Source organism: Chaetodon trifascialis, chromosome 13 (assembly GCF_039877785.1).
Source record: "Chaetodon trifascialis isolate fChaTrf1 chromosome 13, fChaTrf1.hap1, whole genome shotgun sequence".
Lineage (NCBI taxonomy): Eukaryota > Metazoa > Chordata > Actinopteri > Chaetodontiformes > Chaetodontidae > Chaetodon > Chaetodon trifascialis.
Window position 1 is genome coordinate 3936056 of NC_092068.1, and position 24008 is coordinate 3960063.

Here is a 24008-nt window from a genome sequence, read left to right on the forward strand (position 1 = left end):
CCCTTCTCTCGCAGATGCTGTCTGATGTTTATGGGATTGCAGTTGGCACCAGTGACAAGCTTAATTTGGGCCGAGGATTCTCCCGTGTCTTGATGGAGAGCCAATTGGATCCTCAAGCTCAGGGCTGGTGAAATTTTTTTGGGTCTACCACTTGACTTTTTTGTTCCATAACCCTCAGGATCTTTTAAGAAGTTTAAAATGACTGTCTTACTGCCTCCAACCTCAGCAGCAATGGCACGCTGCGAGAGGCCTTGCTTATGCAGCTCAACAATCCAACTGCATTCAAAGAGAGAGAGCTTTTTTGCCTTTGCCATCAGGAGGTCATGACAGTGTGGATACCTGACAGAAAATGACACTGAATCCACATTTTTGCGAAGATTTGGCCTTTTAAATGCTGTGGTCTTAAACTTTTGATCAGCTGATGAACAGCCTATTTCAGTGTAATACTTGTTTGCAATAAATTGCTTACTCAAATTTTTTTTTTGTCTCACTCCCATTTCTTCTTTTTGCATTTTGAAGCTCTACTTAGAACCTTCTTAAGATCCAACAGTGCAAAATGTAAATTCTTGCAATTTTTCAACTGGTCTTAAAATTTTGATGAGGAGTGTATCATATCATATCATATCATATCATATCATATCATATCATAACTTCAATAAGAAACAAGCTTCCAGATGCTCGCACTCTGCATGCGTCCCTCTCATTCCCGCTTGCTGCTGTGTCTTTGGTTTTGCTATTACTTTGTCCAACCGCTGTTCTCGTTCGCACTTGGTGTTATCGCGGGAGGTGACACAGATACGCTAGCTCCGTTTACCTACCGTGTAACTGACAGAAAGCCCTGCCAGGAGTTCCCCAGCGCCGATGGTGAATAGCCACTGCTGCGGTAACGGGCGGAGGAGAAGAAGCCGCAGAAGGAAGTCAGCAGTGGCAGAGGACAGATAGTTCGGAGTTAGTCTTATAGATTTAGCAGTATTACGTGTATCATCGGATCCTTACAAACCCCAGAAGGGAAGGGAAGGGAAAAATAAGGAAAGATGGCGGCCGCGGCCTCGCCGGGCTCCGGCTCGTCCACCTCCTCAGACTGGATTGTACTGAGAGACGGTTGCCTGCGCTGCGACGAGGAGGGCCTGCGAAGCCTTTCCTACCACCCGGCCCTCAACGCTATCTTGGCCGTTACCAGCCGCGGCAGTATCAAAGTAATTGACGGCACTTCGGGGGCGATTCTCCAGGCTTCTGCGTTGCACGGTAAGCACCGGTGCACTCTGTCAAGCCCTGACACCATCTGTTTCAGTTTTGACTAACCGGCCCCTGGTTGTCAACAGACACTAAACACGACACAGGATGAGTTGTAACCTCAGCTAGCTAACGTTAACGTTAGCTGATCTTAGCAGTTATCTTTCGGCCTAGTTTGACTATTTGGCAGGATTCGCTTAGCTTGTGCAAAACCACAATAATTGGACGTTGATCTGTATGTGGTCTAAGTTGAACTAGTGCCTCTTGAACGCCCGTGTTTGCTACTGTTCACCACGTTTGCGGCATGACATATTTACCAAGCAAGCTAATAGCAAGCTAGTGAACTTAGCACAGCGCTAGTTAGCCCGGCAAGCCATCAGTTTCTGTCATTCTAGTGGTCAGTCACGATATGTCGGTAGAAGTACATTTCATATCTCGGACACCTGAAGAAGCACACCGACTATGAACTAGTTAAATGGATTACATTGTGTTAATGTGAGATACTGTGATAGCCAGTAAACTAGCTAGCGGCTCTTTAGCTGCTGAACTTTACAACCTATCGTGCGCACTGTCAGTCATTTGGAGGCAGTGGTGTACTGGTGACAGTGAAATGATTTGATGCTGTTGTGTTGTTGTCAGGGGTCATGTGTGCTCGCTCGGCTAACGTGGCTAATTCAGTGGAATACCAGCCTAACACAGGTCTTGTTGATGCTGCATGACAGCTCATAATGTCTGTAAAGATTCCGGGTCATGACTATTGGAGGAGTATTGATTCAAGGGCAACTGGATTTGATTGTAGTAACTTGACAACATTTCACCTGAACCTTGATTGGATTGAGTCCTGCCACGATGTACTGACAGGACATTGCATACATAGAATTCTAAATGAGCTTCTCAAGCTGTGCACCACACTCACCTGGTAACTGCAGTGTTGATCATTGTCCCCTGCATTGTTCACACGTCACAGCATGTGTCAAAAATTGTGAGAGAAATGCATGAACACAGTTTCTGTGTGTTTTTGGGAGATTTTTTTACCATTTGTTTATGTCTTCAATTATGATAATCTGCTTATGGATGTCAGTATTTCTGGAGGAGCATTGACTTAATATCATTCAACGGTAATTTAAGTAATATAATTAAAGTTATAATCTCCAAGATTTTCATTGAAATAAATGTCAGTTAAGTCTCTGTCTATCGCTGAATGAGGTAACACAGTGGTGATTGAGCATGTGGCCCACTGATGAAAGTATTGCAATATTTATGTATTTGCAGTATTATGGACTGGGTGTCAGTCTCGACATCCCTTGGGAAAATACTTTAGTCAGTGACTGCTAATGCAAACTGAACATTTCCATCTGCTACAGCTTCACATTAAAAGCATTTAACTGGCTAAACATGAGTTGGCTTTTATTATGAAGTAGTGACAAGAAATGCTTTGTTTGTCAATGAGCTTTGCATTTACAGCTCTCTGTTATCAAATATGTATCTACAAAACAAGAAGATGGTCATTTCCAGCATTGTTTGACAGCAGATCAGTTGGAAATATTGCAGGAAGTAAAGAAACTAGGAACAGCCACAGTGAGCTGTTAATGTAGATGAAGAGCTGCAGGCGACAGGCCGCACACTTTCAGCTTCTCAGCAAGGTAAACTCCTTTCAGTTTCACTGTGCCCTGCTGTCTGCAGACTCAGGCTGTGTGCAGCATAAAGTCAGATCATGGTTGCTCACAGAATGGTGGAAAAAGGCCCATTATTGCCTGACGTCTTTATTAATATGACAAGAGTTTGTTTTGCTGCCCCCACAATTATGTGACCTGTAGTATTAAACCACATTTGCTGTTACCACCAGGAGCTACAGGTGTTGCCAAATCAACAAAGACTGTTTCCATGTTTGCATAGAAATCACCATTACTCTCGTTTTTGTTAATTAGGCTCTTTACAGTCAACGGTGTTACTGCATACACAGTCGCTCACATAAATACTGTGTGATTGTACAACTGTTATTTTGTGTTTGCAGCTCATTTGAGGATTGTTACAGATGAACTTTGGATAAAGCCTTTTTTGGGAAGTAGGACTTTCAGGTGATAGACACCTTTGAGTACAAAGTGGGTTACAATAGTACTAACATTTTAAAAACATCAGGTTATTATTATTATAATTATTGTTATTATTATTTCTACCAGTTAAAGGAATGAAAACAGAAGATTCTTTGGTTGAACAGCTGCTTATAATTATAATTTCACGTGTGAAATTCTACACAAATAATGTGATATAAACTTGATATAAAGTTAAAAAGAAAAAAAAAACACTGATACAGTAAAATTCAACAACATAGATTAACAAATGTACATTCTATGATAACTGTCAATTTTCATACCATGATGTACCTTGAAACCAGTATACTGCTGTAACCCTACATACATACAACCACCTTCACTATCCAGTGCTGCAACAGTCTAATATTGCTTACATGGATGTTGCATATGTTCACAGGCAACATAAAAGTGCAAATACATCTTCTTAAAGTGAAAGGTAGATATTTAACAAATAGACTTACACACCTAGTGAGCTGTTGGATCTTTGGTTTACTTTCAGTTCACTTTAACTTCAGTTCATCTTTAGCAGAGGCTCACTGCTGATGTTATGTGTGTTGCCATCAGATGTCTGTGGGTTGTGATGGTTAGACGGTTCAGCCCAATTGAATCTTCTCTGGATAGATTATTGTGTCATATCCAGCTCTGTTTCAGCACTTGTTTTTTGGGGAGAAATCATGGCAAGCAGTGACACCTTATTCTTTATGCTGTTCAGCATTGTGAGACTCTTGAATAGAGGATGACAAAATCGAAGACAGAATGAGACAATGTTTGGATTGTTGAAAGGTTTCCATTTTTTTAATTTGGAATTTAAATTGTATGCTCTTTCCTTCAAAAAACAACATTATGATCAAAGTCCTCTTGGAATATTTACCCCTCTGCATTTTTGCTACACCCACCAAGTTCATGTTCCAAAATAACCCAACAGATGGAAATCAGTCAAACAATGAAAGTTTGCTGTCAGACGACTGTGACTGCTGTAGCTCCTCTGCTAACCATGCTCAGTCCAATAACACTCAAGTGTGGGGCAAGAGTAATTGAAAGTTACTGCGTGAGATAAAAGGTGCATTTAGTGATTACCCAACTAAAATTTGCACATGTACCTGTACTTTATAACCTTCTTTGCATGCTGATTTGAGGATTCTAAAATCTGGTTTTGCTTTCATTTTGTTATACTTCATGTTCCTGTGAATATTGCTAAGAACTGGATACTGATTTAGCTCTCACACAAATTAGAATATCATAAAGATAGTATACATGTTTTCTAGCACATATCTTAGTCTGACTCAGTGTCTTTGAATAAACATCTGGAATCTAAAGACAAGTGTAGATGTTTAGGGCTCTACCAAACATTTCATTTATAACAAATAGTCAGTTTCAGCTCTAACAAACATTGTTATAGTAAACTTACAATCATAACAATAAATTAATAAAAAATCGAGACGTCATCCCTTTCATACTAACAATAACTGCAGAAAGTGCAGTGCTGGTTATACAAATGTAGAAAATAGAGCTGAGTTCTACTCATTAAAGAAAGTTAATTTAATAAAAAAAGGCTAACTTATTTAATGAAATGAATCACTCTTTTCTTTGTGAGGATTTAGTTTGATTTTTCATTTTTTTAAGGGCAATGACATAAAATAATGAAGACAGACATGGAAACCTATTTTAAAAAATTCAATAGAAGTTTCAAATCTGAAAAAAGGCAGCACATCCCTGTAGGTTTTGCTGATTTGCAGAGGTAATCTCGACAATTTTGCGCGTATGGTTGGAGATAATTTTGCTTCATGATGATGGCAGTGCAACAGTCCCTGTGCTTCCCAGGACCGTCGCTACCACTGAGGACACCGAGGTCATGTCCTCAGTATGTGTTTGTGGTTGAACGTGGGGATTTTGAGTCCCCAAAGTGGATCTTACTTTCTATACCCGCCAGATGCATATTCTAACTTTTAAAGGTCCTGAAAATTTGGGGGGAAGCAACTAATTTTTCACAACACTCACAAAGATTGGCACAAAAATATGTTTATACAACATAATCACAATAGGTTTACAGTTCTAATGTAGCAAAGCATGGAGCATTTATTTTGGCCAGGCCTTGTTCAGCAAACGTATTCCTACATTTTTGCTGTTGCCTCCAAGTGAAAACAAGATATTGTAAATATCAAGAGAGAGAAGCAGCAGCTAGTAACTGTCACTTTTAAGCAGATTAGGTTTGAAAAGATATCAGCTTAGATGATGGTTCTCTTGGTCCCAATCTACTCATTCTGCTCATTTATAGTTTTGCTTTCATTAGTGAAGTGACAGCAGTCATGTTCATTTCAGTTCTTATCATACTTACATACTGTATTTAATCGGATACAAACTCTTTACATCCAGTACATTTCTTATGATTTAGAGCTGCAGGAACATTATGGCCGGCTGTGCTCTCTGGGTACATGTTTGTTTTTGTTGAGCTTAAATATGTGGCAACAGCCACCTTTACCTGCAGGCTGTGTTGCAAAACAACAACCACATGTAATGTGGACGAAGAGACGCATGACTCATTCATTTTTTTATTATGGGAGTATTCCAAGCATGGCTTCTTCAAAATAGAAATAATTTGTGTGTGTGGGCTCATACAAACATGGAAGACCAGATAAGATAGTCAGTTCACTGAGGGGGGAATCGTTACACACTAGTTCAGCTTATATAAGCCTGATTCCAAAAATGCTGGCTGGCTGCATAAAATGTAAAGAAAAACACAATGCAGTATTTAACAAATCCTTTTCTGACCTGTGTTCAGTTGAAAACAGTACAAAGACAAGATATTTAATGTTCAGACTGATTAACTTTATTGCTTTTTGTAAATCGACACTCATTCTGAACTTGATACAGCAACATGTTCCAAAAAAATTGGGACATGGATAACAAAAGACTGAGAAAGTTGTGGAACGATCCGCAAGCAGCTGTTTGCAACATTCCACAGACAAACAGGTTCATTGTTATTGTTAGGTGATAGTCCAGTAGCCTCTGCGAATTTGGTTAGTTTACATCTGTGAAAGCATCATTAATGCTTTTTTAGGGACATCCTGCTTATTCCAGCAAGACAATACCAAGACACACTGTGCACATGTTGCAGCTGCATGGCTTCACAGTAGAAGAGTCCAGGTGCTAGACTGACCTGCCTGCAGCCCAGACCTGTCTGTCTGTGAAAATGTGAGGAGCGTTATGATGCATGCAGTACGACAATGGAGACTGTTGAGCTACTGAAATCATGCATCAAGCGAAAGTGTTTCACTTTCAAAACTTCAACAATTCATGTCTTCAGTTCCCAAACGCTTACTGAGTGTTGCATCCATATTGAAATAGATTTGCAAATCATTGCATTCTGTTTTTATTTACATTCCAGCCAGTGGACACACCAAAGGCAGATGATTCAATGAGGTCTAGTCAGGAAAATGGATACGGAAGATTAAGTTTAATGTGTACAAACATAACATTTTTTAACAATACGGCACTTTAAAAATGTAATAAAACCACTAAACACTACCTAGCCAATGCAGTAAAGGAGCAGAACCTATTGGTGAATACATCTGATTTCAGTTCTGCAGGATAAAAGAGCAGAATGGTGTGTATTGATTGATTTATTCACCAAGAAGTGACAAGTTCAGTTAAAGTGTCAGTTTGATGAGTTTCAGAGATCATCTGTCCAGTTATCCAGACAGAGCAACTGATGATGGTAGAGCAACTGGTGTCAAAGGTGGCCAGTCAACAAGTAGCTTTGATTGTTTTGGGCACGAGACAGATGGCTGCAACTGAGGTTTCTGTGTAGTCTTATCTTAAAACTGCGCTAAAGATAAATGTAATTGACGTGTCGTCTTTTTCAATGATTAACTTCGGACCTTTCTCCCTCAGCTGTCCTGACATTGTGTGCTGTCCTCTGCTCCTTTCACAGCTAAACCTGGTGGCCGTGTCAGGTGTCAGTACTTTCCTGCTGTGGACAAGGTGCTTTTTGTGGACGACTATGCAGTGGGATGCAGGAAGGACCTGAATGGCATCCTGCTCCTGGACACAGCTCTCCAGCCTCCAGTGGCCAAGCCTGAGGACATGGTTCAGCTGGAGCTGCCAGTCACAGAGGTAAGAGAAGACTGCATACGTAACTGTTCAGAGAGACACCAGGAAGCACCTTCCAGAGATGGTTGTTGCCACCAGATTTTTGACATCAGGGGTTTAGTCTATCAAGGCGGATAAAGGATTTTCTTATTTTCTTCCTTATTTTGAGAAGTCTTGCTACTTTGAATGAAAGATTTCCTTCCATTTAGACAAGGCTACACACAGTGGATCCTAAAATCACCACCAGCTTCAAAATATCACAGCAACAAGGACTGGGTTAACTGGTCCCTTCACTAAGTGACTACAGTTAGGTGGTCAGAATCAGACACCTGGTTGAAAGCGAAATGCTGTGAGCATCCCTGCATTATATACATGAAAACACTGAAAGGCAGGTAAACTCAGCACGTAGCTTATTTATGTATTACTTGAAGGATATGGACACATCACTTACACATTGTGCTTCAGTCGTGATTTTGAGAGAAGCTATTGGCAAGAGACACAATTAGTAGCAGAGGATGAAAATGGATGGCAGAGATAGTATAAAAACAGTCAATGGTGGAGCATGTTTCTGACCCTCTTGGCAGATTTTCTTCTTCAGAACTTTTTTCTTTGTGTGATCCACTGAAATCTGTGTTATATTTTACAAAAGGCATGACTTTGACTGACGTTGCTCTTCATTAATCACAGTAAGCCTACTTCCATTTGGTGAGAGACCTGCACAAACGTTTGGTCTTTTTGCAGTTACTCCATCCCTCTCACATTCATCCTTCATCAATACTTACAGGGGAGATACCATGATCAACAAGGTGGTCACCCATGGCGAGGCGCATCCATTGCACTGAGATGTGCTGACCCGTGTGAATTCCCCACATGTGGGAATCTCAACTGCATAATTTGTGGTAGTGGGGGACTGTGTACGCGCTCTCCCCTCATTCTTTTCTTTTTGGGCGGCATGATGGAACCTCACAGCTAGAAAGTCCCGGGTTCGATTCCCGCCTGGGCCGCTGTGGGCACTGGGGGCGTGTCCTCCACCGTGCCTTTAGTGCCTGCTGCTTGAGGAAAGGGGCCTTTCTGTGTGGAGCTTGCATGTTCTCCCCGTGCTCACCCGGGGTATCCTCCATAAAAACCCCCACTAAAAACATGCAAGCATGCATGCAACATGTAAGCATGCATGCAAGACCACCTGACCAATGGTGACAAAAGGAACTAGGTCCCCGGGCGCCGCTGTTGGCTGGCAGCCCACCGCTCCTGGTCTGCTGCGGAGGAAGGACTCACCAGGATGGGTTAAAAGCAGAGAAAAGAATTTCACTAAGCATGGCGTGTGCAGTTTCCCCTGGAACTCTGCATGTTGTTCGTGTAGTGACTAATAAAGGGTTGTCTTCGTCTTCTTCTTTTTCCTCTTCTTTGTCTTCGTTGGCTTCTTCTTGCTTTATTCAGAATGTAGCAAACACTATAGGCCCAGTGGTTATGCCTCCTGTCAACGTGTTCTGATACACATGTCAGGTTCCAACTGAAGTACAAGTTGTAAACAGACAGCATTTAGTGTGTCTCATGTTTCAGACTGCATCTATAGACTGTGATGTGTGACAGAAGTCACATTATCACCCATCAACCCATGACACCATTTTGTAATGAAGACCTGACTTTGGCAGTTCTGACTATAATATATATTTGTGTGTTTTTTCAGGCCCAGCAGATGCTATCAGCCTGTCAGGACAAGATTGATGTGTCCAACACAGAGGGCTATGAACTCTTTCTCACCCAGCTCAAAGAAGGCCTGAAGAATACCTCACATGAGACGGCAGCCAATCACAAAGTGGCCAAGGTTAGTCTGCCAGCCTTTCTAAAGGTGCTTTTGTTTTATTGTGGCCTGAATGATTAGAGGTCAGCTGTGTGCTCACATCATCTGTGGAATAGTGAGAAACTGATGATCTTTAATTTGGCTATTAGCAACACACGAGAGTCATGACCAGCCTTTCAGCATGTGGGATGTCACGTGGGAAATCATGTGAGAGCAGGCAGCCAAGGAAAACTAAAAATACTTCATCAGTCTGAAGTCATTCAGAGTAATTCACTAAACCTGTCCCTCTATTACAATGCGGTGCAATACCCTTCAATAAATATATGCCATGTGAAGCAAAGGATCTTTTAATGAGGGAAAAGTATATCAAAAACTATTAGTCGAAGCACCATGTTTTCTATCCATCCTAAAACATATCTGGAGGGTGAGGTAAAAAGAAAAAGTGCAGATACTGACAAAATACACCCCAGGGATGTGACTTTTTCAAATGTTCACGCTGTGATTACCGTTACAATTTGGCAGACACTTTCATCCAAAACGATGTACATGTGAATTCACACCTTGATTTATTACCATAAATGAATTATCATGACATTCATCAAACAAATGTGTAACCTCCCTCACAGGCGGAGGAAGACTGTATGAGCATGATCTTGAAGTAGATACTTTCCTCTTTGTCAGTGCCAGCTAGTGTTAACAATCCCTAGAGCCAGACAGAGCCGGAGCCTGGTTTTTGGTCCTCTGTGGCTGCTCTACCTCTGTTTGACCAGTATAAGGGCTCTATCTTGTGGCTAAACAAAACAGAGCTGCTAATGACGATGACAATGCTGGGCCGTGTTCATCAGCCTGTAAAACCAGCTGTCCGTACAACCCTGATTGCAGTGGTTCTCTGAAGTGTTCCCTCGCCCATGTAGTAATATCCTTTTTGCAATCATGTGTTTCACAAAGTGTTGAACCTCATCCAACCTTGCTTGTGAACAGCTGAGCCTTTGGAGGATGCCCCTTTCATACCCAAACATGACACAGTCATGACCGGATATGGCAGGTAAACAGGTTACCAATCCACCTGTTTACCTGTGGAATGTTCCAAACAGGTGTTTTTTGAGCTTTCCACAACTCCTGTGCCAACGTTTTTGGAATCGGGGTTGTACAGTAGTAACGTTAATAGAGTAAAACTTTTATTCCGGCACTCCTCCAGTACAAAAAGAAAAACTATCAGTATTGAAAGGCGTGACAGCAAATGGATGGCTTTATCTGTTTGTTGGTATAGACTTCACAGTCTGTGTCCGTTTGTACTGTGTACTGTCTGTGTGTATGTTGTAAGCATGTACTGCAGTGGAGGTACCTATCTGATAAGCTGTACAAACATGGGTCTGGAAACACTCTAGTTACTCTAGTCCTGCTAGCTGACTGCTCACTTGTACAATGCTTATCATCTTCTTGCACCAGATGGCACTAACAAGGCAGTGTCTGTGTTTACTACTGTGTTTGCCACTGTTGTCTTTTGCTGTCTGATGTGATAAACTACATAAAACATTATGTAATCTGTTAAACCAAAGATCTAAAGAAACCTGGTACAGTTGAAATGCTTTATGAAAAACTAATGCCCCACTGTCTTCAGCCTTAGGGACACTTGCCTGCTTGAACATCATGAGTTGTAGAGTCCTCCTGTTTGATAAGCTAAATGTCTTTTCAACTTAGACCCTGTGCTGACCAAATAAACATGCTGTCTTGTAGTCTAAAGAAGAGAATTTTGCGAGGGACAGAAAGACAAACTGCAGTTTTTTAGTCCATCAACATAGATATGTGTTGTCATGTTGGCAAGCAGCAGTGCTGAGATTTCAGTAGTACAGAGTTTGCAGAAAGGTATATAAATAGCCACAGCTGGGTAGGGGAAGAGGCAGCACTGCTGTCACAACCTCTTGAGAATTTGTTAAACATGAGAGTATCCCACAAATGTTGTCCCTGTTTGCTTTACAAAACTCACCACGCCTTCATACTTTGGACATGACCAACACATCAAAGGAAGTCCATTCTTTTGATGAGTGACGAAAAAAGAGACTGATATGTGGTCGGTCAGGTGTGACACGAGTTGAATGAGATAAGACCCTCATTAACAGTTAAGATTGTCATTGTTCATAGTTTCCAGAAGGATGGTGTTTTGTTTGAAGGGAGAATTTTAGGTGATTAAACAATAAGTGGATTGAAAGAAAAAAGTTAATTGGCAACTATGTTGATAATTACATGTGAGTCATCTTTGGTTGTTGGTGATTATCAGAGTAGTCTCTTTTGAATTGACTGTTGGTTAAACATATCCAGCAGCAGTAGTAGAAGTCACCTTAATTATTCTGACATTTTGGAGACCAAGTGCCAAATGTATCAGTAATGAAAAAATATTCATTGGTTTGCAGCCTTAGAGAGTTTGGACTCGCTAAATCAACCTACCTTTCATATCAGCTTCAAATTTGGATATACTGTGTTGTACATTCCCTTTACAGAATAATCTGGGCCATATGAAATAAAACATTTGATAAATATTTACTCTAAAAGTGTATGATTATACAGAGTGTGTAGAGTGTTGGTTTGCCTTGAAAAGTTCTGTACAGAATGTATTTATTAGAAGTCCGACGTTTTTCGAGGCCCAGGTCGAGAAAACAGTCTGTAGACCTGCAAGTCTGGAGTATGTCACAGATCTGAGGGAGGATGCAGGAAAATTTCTGCAGCATCCAGAGTCCCTCATAAAAGAGAGAGAAAATCGGAAATGCGAGTGAGCTTAATCGACATGGAGCGAGCTGGGCTCTGATTGGCTGGTAAGGGATATCAGCCCTGTATCATGCGCATGTCACCTGAACTCGCTGAGTTCAGCGCTATCCTCCTCCCATGTCACCTGAATCTTTACAAACGTCACAAACTGAACACATTAAGCACTTTCACCTCCAATGAAAATGAATGAAATATTTATAGATTAAAGATTTTAACCCTTTTTTAGAGTGAATGAATTTATTAATGCGCTAGTTTGTCTTTTTAATCAACTTCTAATTTATTTCTGCATGGAAAATATGAATTTTACCATCATCATTTTTAACTGACATTTCTGGATTACAATATAATATTTAATGTCTAATCACTTGGGTTACAGTAGCCTCCATCATTCTCACATGGAAGAAGTTCAGAACCACTTGACAGTGTAATGAAATCTGGCTGCGCCGCCAAAACTGAGTAATTGGGGTTGACGGGCCTTTGGTCAGACAGGGAACCAAAAAGCTAGTGGTCCCTGTGAATAAGAGTTCTTTTGTGGAAATGGGTGAACTGTACAGAAGGACAACCAGCACTCCACCAATCAGGCCTTTATGGTAGAATGGTGTTCAAAGCCATATGTACATGACAGCCCACTGGGAGTCTGCTGAGCAACTCTGCTGAGCAACTCTCAGCCCATGAGAAGAAGTCTTCTGGGCTGATGGGATGAAGATTGAACCAATGGACCACAGTTCTTAATGGCTTGTGTGGAAGCCAGGCACTGAGCATCGGCTCATTAATACCATTCCAACAGTCAAATGTAACATTTTTATGCTACAGGGAGACTAGTCAAGGAAGGATGGATGCAAAAAAACTATTGAGCAATCCTGAGTGAAAACCTTTTCCAGTGTGCTCAGGGTCTCAGGCTGAAGGTTTACATTTCAACAAGACAACAACCCAAAGCCAGAGCACGATGGACATATCTGCCCAACCTTGTTGAACTTGAAAGATTCTGGCAAGAAGAATGGGAGAAACTCGTAAAAGAGAGGTGTGCCAAACTTGTAGGATCTTTTCCAAGAAGACTTGATGCTGTCACTGGTGTCAAAAGTGCTTTAACCAAGTAGTAAATGAAGGCTCTGAATACTTACGTAAATGCGATATTTTAGTCTTCTATCTTTAATCAACAGTCCAAAAAACTGTTTTTGCTTTGTCATTGTATGTAGACTGATGAGAAAGATAAGTCAATTTTAATATCAGTCTGAAACATCAACCACAAAATGTGGACAAGTTGAATGGGTCTGAAAACCCTCATGGATGCACTGTAAACGCTTGTTGCAGTTCAACCCAGAGTCACATGACAAGATCAATGTTAATTTCATCTTTGTGTAGCCAGTACAGTTGGAGTAAATGTCTAGCCCGGCCAAGCATAAACACTGGAAGCAGTGGGCGATAAGCTGTTCAAGTTGAGTCAAAAGTGAAGAAAATGGAACACCTTTCAGAAACTCTATTTCACATACCTACAAATAGAAATGGAACAAGTGGAAATTGTGGTTTAAGGAGCTTTCCTCCAAAGGAGCTGTATCTTGACCGACAGCAGACATGCGTCTTATTACTCTGTGAGGAGGGAGGGTCCCCTGTCCATGCCTTCATGTTGCCATTGCCAGGTAGCACTGTTACTTCTTCAACACATCACCAGCATTAGCACCTGACTTCCCATCTGCCAGTCTCTCTTCAGAACCATCTTCAGAGCCAACCCCAGGTTTCATCTCATGTACAAATCAGAATCAGAAATACTTTATTTATCCCAGAGGGGAAATTGTTTCAGTTACAGACTCTCCTTACAAGAATAAATTTGGAAAACTAAGAAAACAAACAGGAGCGACTGCAACAGGCTGCACGCTGTGAATGGCTGACCTCCCTCTGAGCACTGTCCCCTCTAAGTTATGGACTTAGCATTCTTGTCACAAACACTCACCATCTTTCCATTGGCAAGTCTCCAAAATTTTTCTGCCCATTTTTTCCATCTCTGAGACTGAGTTGCAGACACGTAATCCTCTCATTTCGGTTAAGTTTCTAATTATTGCTCACTCACTCACCTGATTATTATACAGATTTCCTCAGATGAAAGAACTTACATAAATAATTTTGTGTCATGTGATGATAATTAGGCCTTACTTATGCCTTGACCAAAATGTACACTAGATCACGTGCACTGCATAGCAGACTCCATAGCATGGCTATGTTAACATGACCTACTGTGTGTACACAATGTCAGGCCTGGAGTGAGCTTTTTGGGCAAGGCCTTTGACAAACACAAATTTGTTGGAGCATTGCGGTCAAAACCGATGGTGCAATAGCAACTGATAGTTACAACAGGAGACAGTATATTGAAAAACAGCACTGAGTTAATTAAAACTATAACCTGAATGTTTGACTTTTCCACAAAATGCTGATAGATTTTTTTATGCCAACAACTCTTTTCACTCTTATATTTTATTGATAAAAGTCTAGAAGAAATGAGCTAATGGTGATCAAGATTAATGTGAACAAGTTTCAACAAACATTCAGCTATTAACATTTGGGTCTGAGGTCATACAAGCAGTCACAGTTTTTACGTGTTAAACATTAAACACTGATGACAAACTTATGGAGGCGAGACTACAAGTGTTTAGACACACTGCAGACACCCAGCAGCTGGCAGAAACAGGAGGTCCTGTTTTCCAGAGAAATATTGGCTGTTTCTGGGTCAATAAATGCTCATGTTATTTAGAAAAAGGAAGCTAAAAAATACTGAGCTTTCAAGTTTGATCAGGAGTCATTGATAACTCCACCAATCACATCATGTTTAGGAAAGTAGTTTAAAAACACACACAAAAGGAAACCATTCACTAAACACAAGATAAAAGGCTTCATATGTCGACAGTCCTCTTGTCAGTTCGGCATCAATATAATCCAGAATATTAAACTGTACTTCCATTCAAATTTTACAGATTTGGGATTTTGTTGGATCAACTCTGTACCAGCATTTGTTGGTTAATTGCCTATCTTAGTAGGAGAGGATTGAGGGAATGAGAGGAAAACTGTTTCAAAAATGAATATTTGTCACTAAAATCGATGCTGATTGGTGGATCAGATACACACCGAATGAAATACAGAATCATAACACTGTTCATTCACTGTGTGGCATCAGGGAAAAAATGAGTGTGTCCCCTGAACACATCAATAGTGAGTTCACTGTGTCCTTAACAGATTTTAATGCAGTACACATGAAACTTTAAAACACACGTGAATTAATATTTACACCGGACAGTGTGATTATCACATAACCTTACTTGCTAGCTTGTGGGTTAACTGTTAATGTTTCCACAGTGGGAAAAATCTTCTCCAGCGTGATGATAGAGACACATGAGTCTGTTTATTTTCTGCATCACATGTAGTTTTAAATGAGGAAATTTGCAGCTTTCTTTGAAGGACTGAACCGGTCAAAACAGGACATGCCAAAGTGGTTGTGTGGTAGAAGGGCCATTACGGACACACCCCAGGGCATCCACGACACTGTCCGTTTGGCCTTGGTATAATTCCTGTGCAGCTGACGTAAGCAGTCCACTATTTGATGGGGAAGACCAGCCAATCAGCTACACAGCATGCTGCCCCACTCCATTTAGCCTCTGTCTTTCAACAATCAGCTGGAATTGGACATTTGGACCAATATATTGACAAGACAAGCATATTGGAAAGGCAATAACATGTGAGTCCCCATTCAGTTTAGGTGGTGTTGTCCAAAACAGCTTGGATGCTACGCCTAAGCCTTGTATGTGTAACAAAAATCTGCAGCTGAGTCATGTTGTTAATGCGACTTCCTATAAATTTAGTGTGTAAGTTACATAGTTAATAAGTTACATACAGTAGCAGCCAGGAAACATACTGTTAGCCTTTCCTGCTCAGCTTCAGACTATAGTTGGAAGCATAGGGCAGGATGTTTGCAGGAGGTAATGCCCTTCACTTTTCCAGCAGTTGGGGAAACAACAGATGAGACTTTTCATGGTCCTGAGCTGCAGCATTAATTTACTGATTCTCCTGTCAAGCCTGTACTGTACATTTACTGCCAGATTGGCAACTTACTGCTAACTTTTTCCTCTGCTTCCCCAGCATCCACCACTTCTCTGCCTCTTCCTCTTGCTCAACCACACCCTCTCTAGTCACATTTATTATGCACTGCCCTATTCCTTAAAGGGATAATCTACTTTTTTATTAGGACCTTTCAAGTAGATGTCCTTATAAGAATAAGGACAGGACTAGCCAACCGTAGGGTGTCATCACAGTGTGCTAGTGACAGTCATTAGTAGCCCACTGATATGATCATGTAAAATTTTTGCAGTGCTCACAAGAATGATTGTAGGGGAAATGTTTTTTTTTTGTTTTTGTTTTTTTTAACAGACATGAAAAATGTATATGTTTTTTTTAAATCCCTGTATTTGGTATTTTTGGTATTGCTTTGTGGCATGTATAAAAGTGCTGAGCACTTGATTCTGATTTTGTATCAAGATGTCAGCAGGAAAAGATGCCACTAAAGAGGTTCATTGTTGGGGCGGGGACGGCAGGCGCTTCAGTCTAAAACGCTGCTCAGCTGGATTGTGCCTCAACAGGAACAGTGACTGAAGTGACATCTGCATTTAGATTCACGGGAAAGACATCAGCAAATAGACTTGGAAATTGCCAACAGCGCATATATGACCATGGTGCTCATGCATTTGTGTGATATTTAAGGAAGAACAGCACAACAAGTCTTCCGCAGGTGACTGAGAATGTCAGTGCAGGACGTGATCACTGTGTCAGCAAGAATGGTTTGTCGACAATTACATAGAGAGGGATATTACTGTCGGGTTGCAGTGCGTAAACCCCTCATTAAAAGATGACTGCATATTTGAGTTTGGTGCCACAAAAACCACAGGCGCTGCTCTCCAGCGATGTGGATAGAGTGGTATGGTCAGATGAGTTGTCCTAAACCATATTCCTGCAATTGGATAAGTGCCTATGTGGCACACACCACAGGAGACAGGCCGAATGCTTGACCCCTACAGTGGAGGCATCCGGTGGTTCTGTCATGCGCTGGAGGGCATTTCGTTGGCATGGTTTGGCTCCTCTTGTCCCCTCACGACACAAAGCATCATGTCAGCGTCGTTGACTCTCTGTAGTCGTTGTGTCTTGTCTGTGAATTTGAAAACATCTTACGGCCAAACTTTATGTGCAGTGTACAGTTTTCCATCGAATTGTGTCAGTATTCCTGATCTGTGTGGCGAGTGTGTCGTTGAGCAAGAGAAAGAGAGTCAGTAACGATTAATTGATTAATTGGCAACTATTAAATTCATCGCCAACTATTTTGATACTCTTTTAATGGATCATTTGCTTTGAGCACTGATAGTCAGTATTCATCCTCTTAATGTGAATATTTTCTGAATTCTTGACTCCTCTCTGACAGGAAATTGAATAACTTTTGGTGTGGACAAAACAAGACATTTGAGGACATCATCTTGGTCTTTGGGAAAAGCGCAGCTCTGACCTTGACTAAAAATTAAATACTTGAATCCCTCTCATAGTTTGTTAACTGTTATGTTAATCAGTGGGCTGGTTAGAAAATTAGTCTTAATGACTGAAGTGTATGGAAAGTTCCGACTTCAACTGTAGAAAAACGTATTTATTCAGGGCCTGTTTATTGGGCATCAGCCTCACATTTACGTGTGTTGTTGAAAAAATTGTCTAGAAACGTAAATAAATGCTTCAGGTTGCTGTTATGCCCGTGAGACACAGCTAAGATGCGGGCCTGTATGGAGCCTGTGCAGACAGCTGGATTAAAATGAGACTGTATCAGTAACGTGAGATAAGGTGTGATACACTAGTCTAGACGTGAGGTTTTCTGCAGAGGTCACTGCAGACCAGTACAAGCAGTGTTCTGACTGATCACCTTGATGGGAGTGGTCTTTTCTTGGGTGACGGTGTCCCATCCACTGGGAGTGAGGGGCTTTCAATGGTTTGAGGAGTATGAAAAGGATGTGAATCATCTGTTATGGTCTTCACTGTCAAAAGACATCAACCCAGTTGAACAGCTATGGCAGAATTTGGGCTGACAGTGCTTTCCACGCTCATCTTAAGAACACTAAATAAAGGAGTATGGTGTTTCGTCCCTCCAGTGGAGTGCCAGAGACTTGTAAAATCAACATTAAGGTACATTGAAACCATTCTTCCGGCATGTGGTGGTCCAACACCTCACTAAGACACTTAATGCTGGTTTTTCCTTTAGTTTGTCACCCGTCTGCATATTTGTGATAATGTTCATTGGTTGGACTCCTGCAGTATCTTTTTCATTACAGCTACCAAATGCTGGTATGAGTGTTCATTCCTTCATGGGTGAAACCAAAAATTCTATTCCTGTAAAAGAAAAGCCCCACTGTTTTATTTGTGTCGTATTAACCAAGTGCATTATAGAATTTAGAATTTGCAAATGTTTGACAGTCAAATTGCACAGTTGATGTATGGGCCTTTTACATTTTCGTCCTTCTTTCAGTGGGCGACTGTGACCTTCCATCTTCCCCACCATGTGCTGAAGCTGGTGGCCAGTGCCATCGTTAATGAGCTGAAGAAGATCAACCAGAACGTAGCTGCCTTGTCTGTGGCCTCATCCATCATGGACAGGCTCTCCTACCTCTTGTCAAGTGCCAGGCCTGAACTCGGGGTGGGCCCCGGGCGCTCTGTAGATAGGTGAGCAAGCACGAAAACAAGTGATAATTTCACTGAACAGTAACTGAACAGCATACCAAGATTTTCTGTGGGGAGTTAATGGTTCTACATGCAGCGTTTCTGAGCATCACTATGAAAATGTTGAATGTACTGTAGATATATTGGAAGTGAAGACATGTTTTTCAGAATTTAAGACCAAAGGTTCTCATCACCTCTTGTCTCTCTTCTCTCATCCTGCTATCATTGGTTTTACTTAAGTAGATGAACCAGTTAGAAGAGATTACAACAGTGGTTTTTGACAGGAATTATATTAATCTGTCAAAACTGGCTTTACTGGCTAGACAAATTGGCAACTGCCCCAAAAAACTGGAGGTATGCTGTTTTATTTGGCTTTTGGTAATTTTATTCATTATATGTTTGTAATGGAATTTGCACTGCTAATGATATCTGCAGGGCCTGGCAGGTGTCACGGGAAAAAAAGTGCAATTTTAAGAGCACCAATTACTTATTTTTACTGTTTGATTATTTATTAGTGGGCACAATTTACTAAATGGTAACCAACTTTATGCATGGCAGTGAAAGGTGACATCAGGCAAGAACAGTCAGGTCTAAATGAGCCATTTGAATTTAATGCGGTTTTGCTTTGGATTTCGCCTGTTTGCCTGTTAAGCAATGTTTTATTATGCATATTTGATATCCTTAAACTCTTCGCACAAATTATGAATTTGAGAGTGCACAATATTCATTTATGCACACAAATTCATTTTTCTTCATGACAATTTTCTCTCAGCAATATGGACCAAACTGCATTTTCTTTGTTTCCCTGGGCCAAGGGGCTGGGTTAGTGCAGCCATGTCAATCAGTGTTCGCTTTTCAAGTGTTTTTTTAACAACATTTTGTCATGGATAATGGTTCTTTGGGGTTATATGGTTGCATGGTTTATGATGCACAACATGCATATGACAAAAGATTTCACAGACAGTCCACAAATAGATGTGACAGTGACACATTCCTGACAGGCACATAGAATACTAGACATGTTTCTAAAATGTGTTGCTCTCTCCAGATCTTTGATGTACAGTGAGGCCAACAGGAGGGAGACATTTACATCGTGGCCACATGCTGGGTACAGGTGGGCTCAGCCTGATCCAATGGCTCAAGCAGGCTTTTACCACCAGGTGGGTACTGCGAGAACTCAGCGTATACTCAGTTTCTATTCTTATTTGCATGAAGTCAGAGGGCTGTTTTGCCTTTGTGCATGTTGGTGTTTTAGGTCATTGCAAGATTGTTGAGTTAGAGGAAAAAACATTGTTGCAATTGACACAATGTAGCCATGGAAACGGCTCATATGTCATACCAACAACCTAAAGCATCGTCAGTGTCTTGAATGGAACAGTAAATATTAATGTTGCCATTTCCCACAAATTATAATGTGCAACTAGACAAATTCCCCTCGGCGGGAAATTTGGAGAGTGATACAGTGCGCAAACGCCGGGCCGTGCGCATGCCTAGTGCCATCATATTAGCACAGCAACCCGATATCACAAGTCAAACCCGTTCATAGGACCCCATTTCAGCATCGGCGACAATGCTAAGCTGACATTAGCATGTCAAAAAACACATTGAAAAGGTCTGAAACACCCTTAGAATGCCTGTACCAATCATTTTAACATATGTTAGCATGTTAGCATTAGCATGTTAAATTAGCATGTCAAATAACACATTAAAAACCTCTGAACCATCATTAGAACGCCTTCAAGATTCATTTTATGCCTAAGCCTATGCCTAAGTTAGCATATTAGCATTAGCATGCTAACATTAGCATGTCAGCACAACAACCCGACATCACTAGTCAAACCTCCACACACCAACAAGTTCATAGGACCTCATTTTAGCATTAGCATGTTAGCATTGTGGCTAATGCTAACTGGCCAACATCACTCACTACATCACTAACATATACAACTCACCAGTAGGTAGCTTGGCTGTGGCTGGTTAGCATGTCACTATAGAGCTTAATGGAGAACTGATCATTTGACTGAGCTGCACAGCTGCAGCTAAAGCTATGTGTGTGTGTGTGTGTGGGAGAGGCAATCAGGCTCAGAGGTTGCCATGGAAATTTGAGGTGGCCTGATCCATGATGTCACCCACTCAGACACAGGTGCGGACACACATGCATTTGATTGGAGTCAATGAGGAGCAGACACAGAAATGTCTGAATTTGGCCTCTGCGCACCCCTCGAACAAACGCTTCTCACACGAAGACCGAAAGTCCTATTGCCAAAATTTTTTCACCGTCAGAGCCACAAGGCTTTGCTGTACACGCTGATCACTTTGTTTTTTCGCTGGGGTCAAAATTGCGGATTTTACAGCGAGTTAAAAACATGGTTGGTTTCTGTTTCTCCTGTTTTTGATTTGTATTGGACCTTATGGGCGAGGTCAGAGGTACCCTCCTCGCTCAGAGGATCATAACTCAAAAACCAAAAGTCCTATCGCTTAGCCAGGCACATCGTGAGAATCAGCGCAAGCGGCACTACAACTCTGGAAATTTTGACGCACGTAGAGCAAAATTTGTGGTTTGGAGGAGCGTTGAAAGACAAAAGTTTCAGGCAATTTTCAGAGCTTCTCTCCACTCTGGCAGTTAAACCCCTCCACTCTAACACAACATTCCGTGCAATACACACTCATTATAAAGTCACAATTTTTCCCAAAAACGGTCACGGTCATTGAACGGCGACTGATCAAAAACTACATGACCTATCAAAACGAGATTTAAGACACCAATAGACGAGATTTGTGTCTACGTTTTAAAGTTGGAATGGCGTCTCTAGGTGAAAGTATGCCGGAGCAGTAGCCCTTTGAAAAAGGGGGAGATTTTTTGCATTTTTCGGCTCGTCCCATTCATTTCTTATGGGAAATGAACGAGACGAGTCTGAGAAACGTCTGAATTTGGCTCCTGCGCACCCCTCGAACAAACGCTTCTCACGCAACGACCGAAACTCCTTTTGCCGAAATTTCTTCACCATCAGAGCTACAAGGCTTTGCTCTTCACGCTGATCACTTTCTTTTTTCACTGGGCTCCAAAATGCGGATTTTACAGCGAGTTAAAAAAATGTCTGACTTCTGTCTCTCCTGTTTTTGATTTGTATTGGACCTTATGGGCGAGGTCAGAGGTACTCTCCTCGCTCAGAGGCTCACAATTCAAAAATCGTAAGTCCTATCGCTTAGCCAGGCGCATCGTGAGAATCAGCACAAGCGGCACTATAACTCTGGAAAATTTCAAATGTGTAGAGTGAAATTTGTGGTTTGGAGGAGCGTGGAAAGACAAAAGTTTCAGGCAATTTTCAGAGCGTCTCTCCACTCTGGCAGTTAATCCCCTCCACTCTGGCGCGAACATTCCGCGCAATACACACCCATTATAAATCCAGCGGTTGTCGTGGTGACGAGGTTTTACGTTTTTCGCGTCTTACGACGCGAAAAACGCGTATTCTGTAGAGAAAAATAATAGCCATCGATTCCCGATCGAGCCGCACGTTTTGATATATAATTTGCCTGGGTGCTCTCTATCGTTTTTGACTAGTAGCGAACCGAAAAAAGGTACGGAAGAAAAATAACTAGACAAATTCCCCTCGGCGGGAAATTTGGAGAGTGATACAGTGCGCAAACGCCGGGCCGTGCGCGTGCCTAGTGTTCAGCATCAGCGACAATGCTAATCTGACATTAGCATGTCAAATAACACATTAAAAACCTCTGAACCACCATTAGAATGCCTTTCCCCATCATTTTAACGCATGTTAGCATGTTAGCATTAGCATGCTAACATTAGCATGTCACATAACACATTAAAAACCTCTGAACCATGATTAGGAGGCAATGAACATTCATTTTAACGTATGTTAGCATGTTAGCATTAGCATGCTAACATTAGCATGTTAGCACAACAACCCGACATCAACAGGTATACCTCCAGGCACCAACAAGTTCATAGGACCTCATGTTAGCATTAGCATGTTAGCATTGTGGCTAACGCTAAGAGCCCAACATCACTCATTACATGACTAACACATATAACTCACCAGTAGGTAGCTTGGCTGTGGCTGGTAAGCATGTCACTACAGAGCTTAATGGAGAACTGATCATTTGACTGAGCTGCACAGCTGCAGCTAAAGCTACATATGTGTGTGTGTGTGGGAGAGGCAATCAGGCTCAGAGGTTGCCATGGAAACTTGAGGTGGCCTGATCCATGATGTCACCCACTCAGACACAGGTGCGGACACACATGCATTTGATTAGAGTCAATGAGGAGCAGACACAGAAATGTCTGAATTTGGCCTCTGCGCACCCCTCGAACAAACGCTTCTCACACGAAGACCGAAAGTCCTATTGCCAAAATCTTTTCACCGTCAGAGCCACAAGGCTTTGCTGTACATGCTGATCACTTTGTTTTTTCGCTGGGGTCAAAATTGCGGATTTTACAGCGAGTTAAAAACATGGTTGGTTTCTGTTTCTCCTGTTTTTGATTTGTATTGGACCTTATGGGCGAGGTCAGAGGTACTCTCCTCGCTCAGAGGATCATAACTCAAAAACCGCAAGTCCTATCGCTTAGCCAGGCACATCGTGAGCATCAGCACAAGCGGCACTACAACTCTGGAAATTTTGACGCACGTGGAGCGAAATTTGTGCTTTGGAGGAGCGTTGAAAGACGAAAGTTTCAGGCAATTTTCAGAGCTTCTCTCCACTCTGGCAGTTAAACCCCTCCACTCTAACACAACATTCCGTGCAATACACACTCATTATAAAGTCACAATTTTTCCCAAAAACGGTCACGGTCATTGAACGGCGACTGATCAAAAACTACATGACCTATCAAAACGAGATTTAAGACACCAATAGACGAGATTTGTGTCTACGTTTTAAAGTTGGAATGGCGTCTCTAGGTGAAAGTATGCCGGAGCAGTAGCCCTTTGAAAAAGGGGGAGATTTTTTTGCATTTTTCGGCTCGTCCCATTCATTTCTTATGGGAAACGCATGAGACGAGCCTGAGAAACGTCTGAATTTGGCCTCTGCGCACCCCTCGAACAAACGCTTCTCACACGAAGACCGAAAGTCCTATTGCCAAAATTTTTTCACCATCAGAGCCACAAGGCTTTGCTGTACACGCTGATCACTTTCTTTTTCCGCTGGGCTCAAAAAAGCGGATTTTACAGCGAGTTAAAAAACGGTCGGTTTCTGTCTCTCCTGTTTTTGATTTGTATTGGACCTTATGGGCCAGGTCAGAGGCGCTCTCCTCGCTCAGAGGCTGAGAACTCAAAAACCGTGAG

General features: G+C 41.6%; 1 protein-coding gene and 1 non-coding gene across 7 annotated transcripts in view; both read left to right on the forward strand.

Annotated features, from left to right (window-relative positions):
- Positions 1-776: 776 nt before the first annotated feature.
- birc6 (baculoviral IAP repeat containing 6) overlaps positions 777-24008 on the forward strand; it is a 134736-nt gene continuing 111504 nt past the window's right edge. For all 6 annotated transcript variants that reach the window (XM_070976839.1, XM_070976841.1, XM_070976844.1 and 3 more), the window contains exons 1-5: positions 777-1245; positions 7258-7439; positions 9103-9240; positions 18515-18708; positions 19754-19865. In XM_070976839.1, coding sequence (XP_070832940.1) covers positions 1035-1245; positions 7258-7439; positions 9103-9240; positions 18515-18708; positions 19754-19865 — 837 coding nt within the window. In that variant the 5' untranslated portion in view covers positions 777-1034. The remainder of the gene's footprint in view (positions 1246-7257; positions 7440-9102; positions 9241-18514; positions 18709-19753; positions 19866-24008) is intronic.
- LOC139341765 (U1 spliceosomal RNA) lies at positions 8190-8346 on the forward strand. Its single transcript, XR_011603016.1, has one exon. It is a non-coding gene; the product is annotated as a U1 spliceosomal RNA (small nuclear RNA).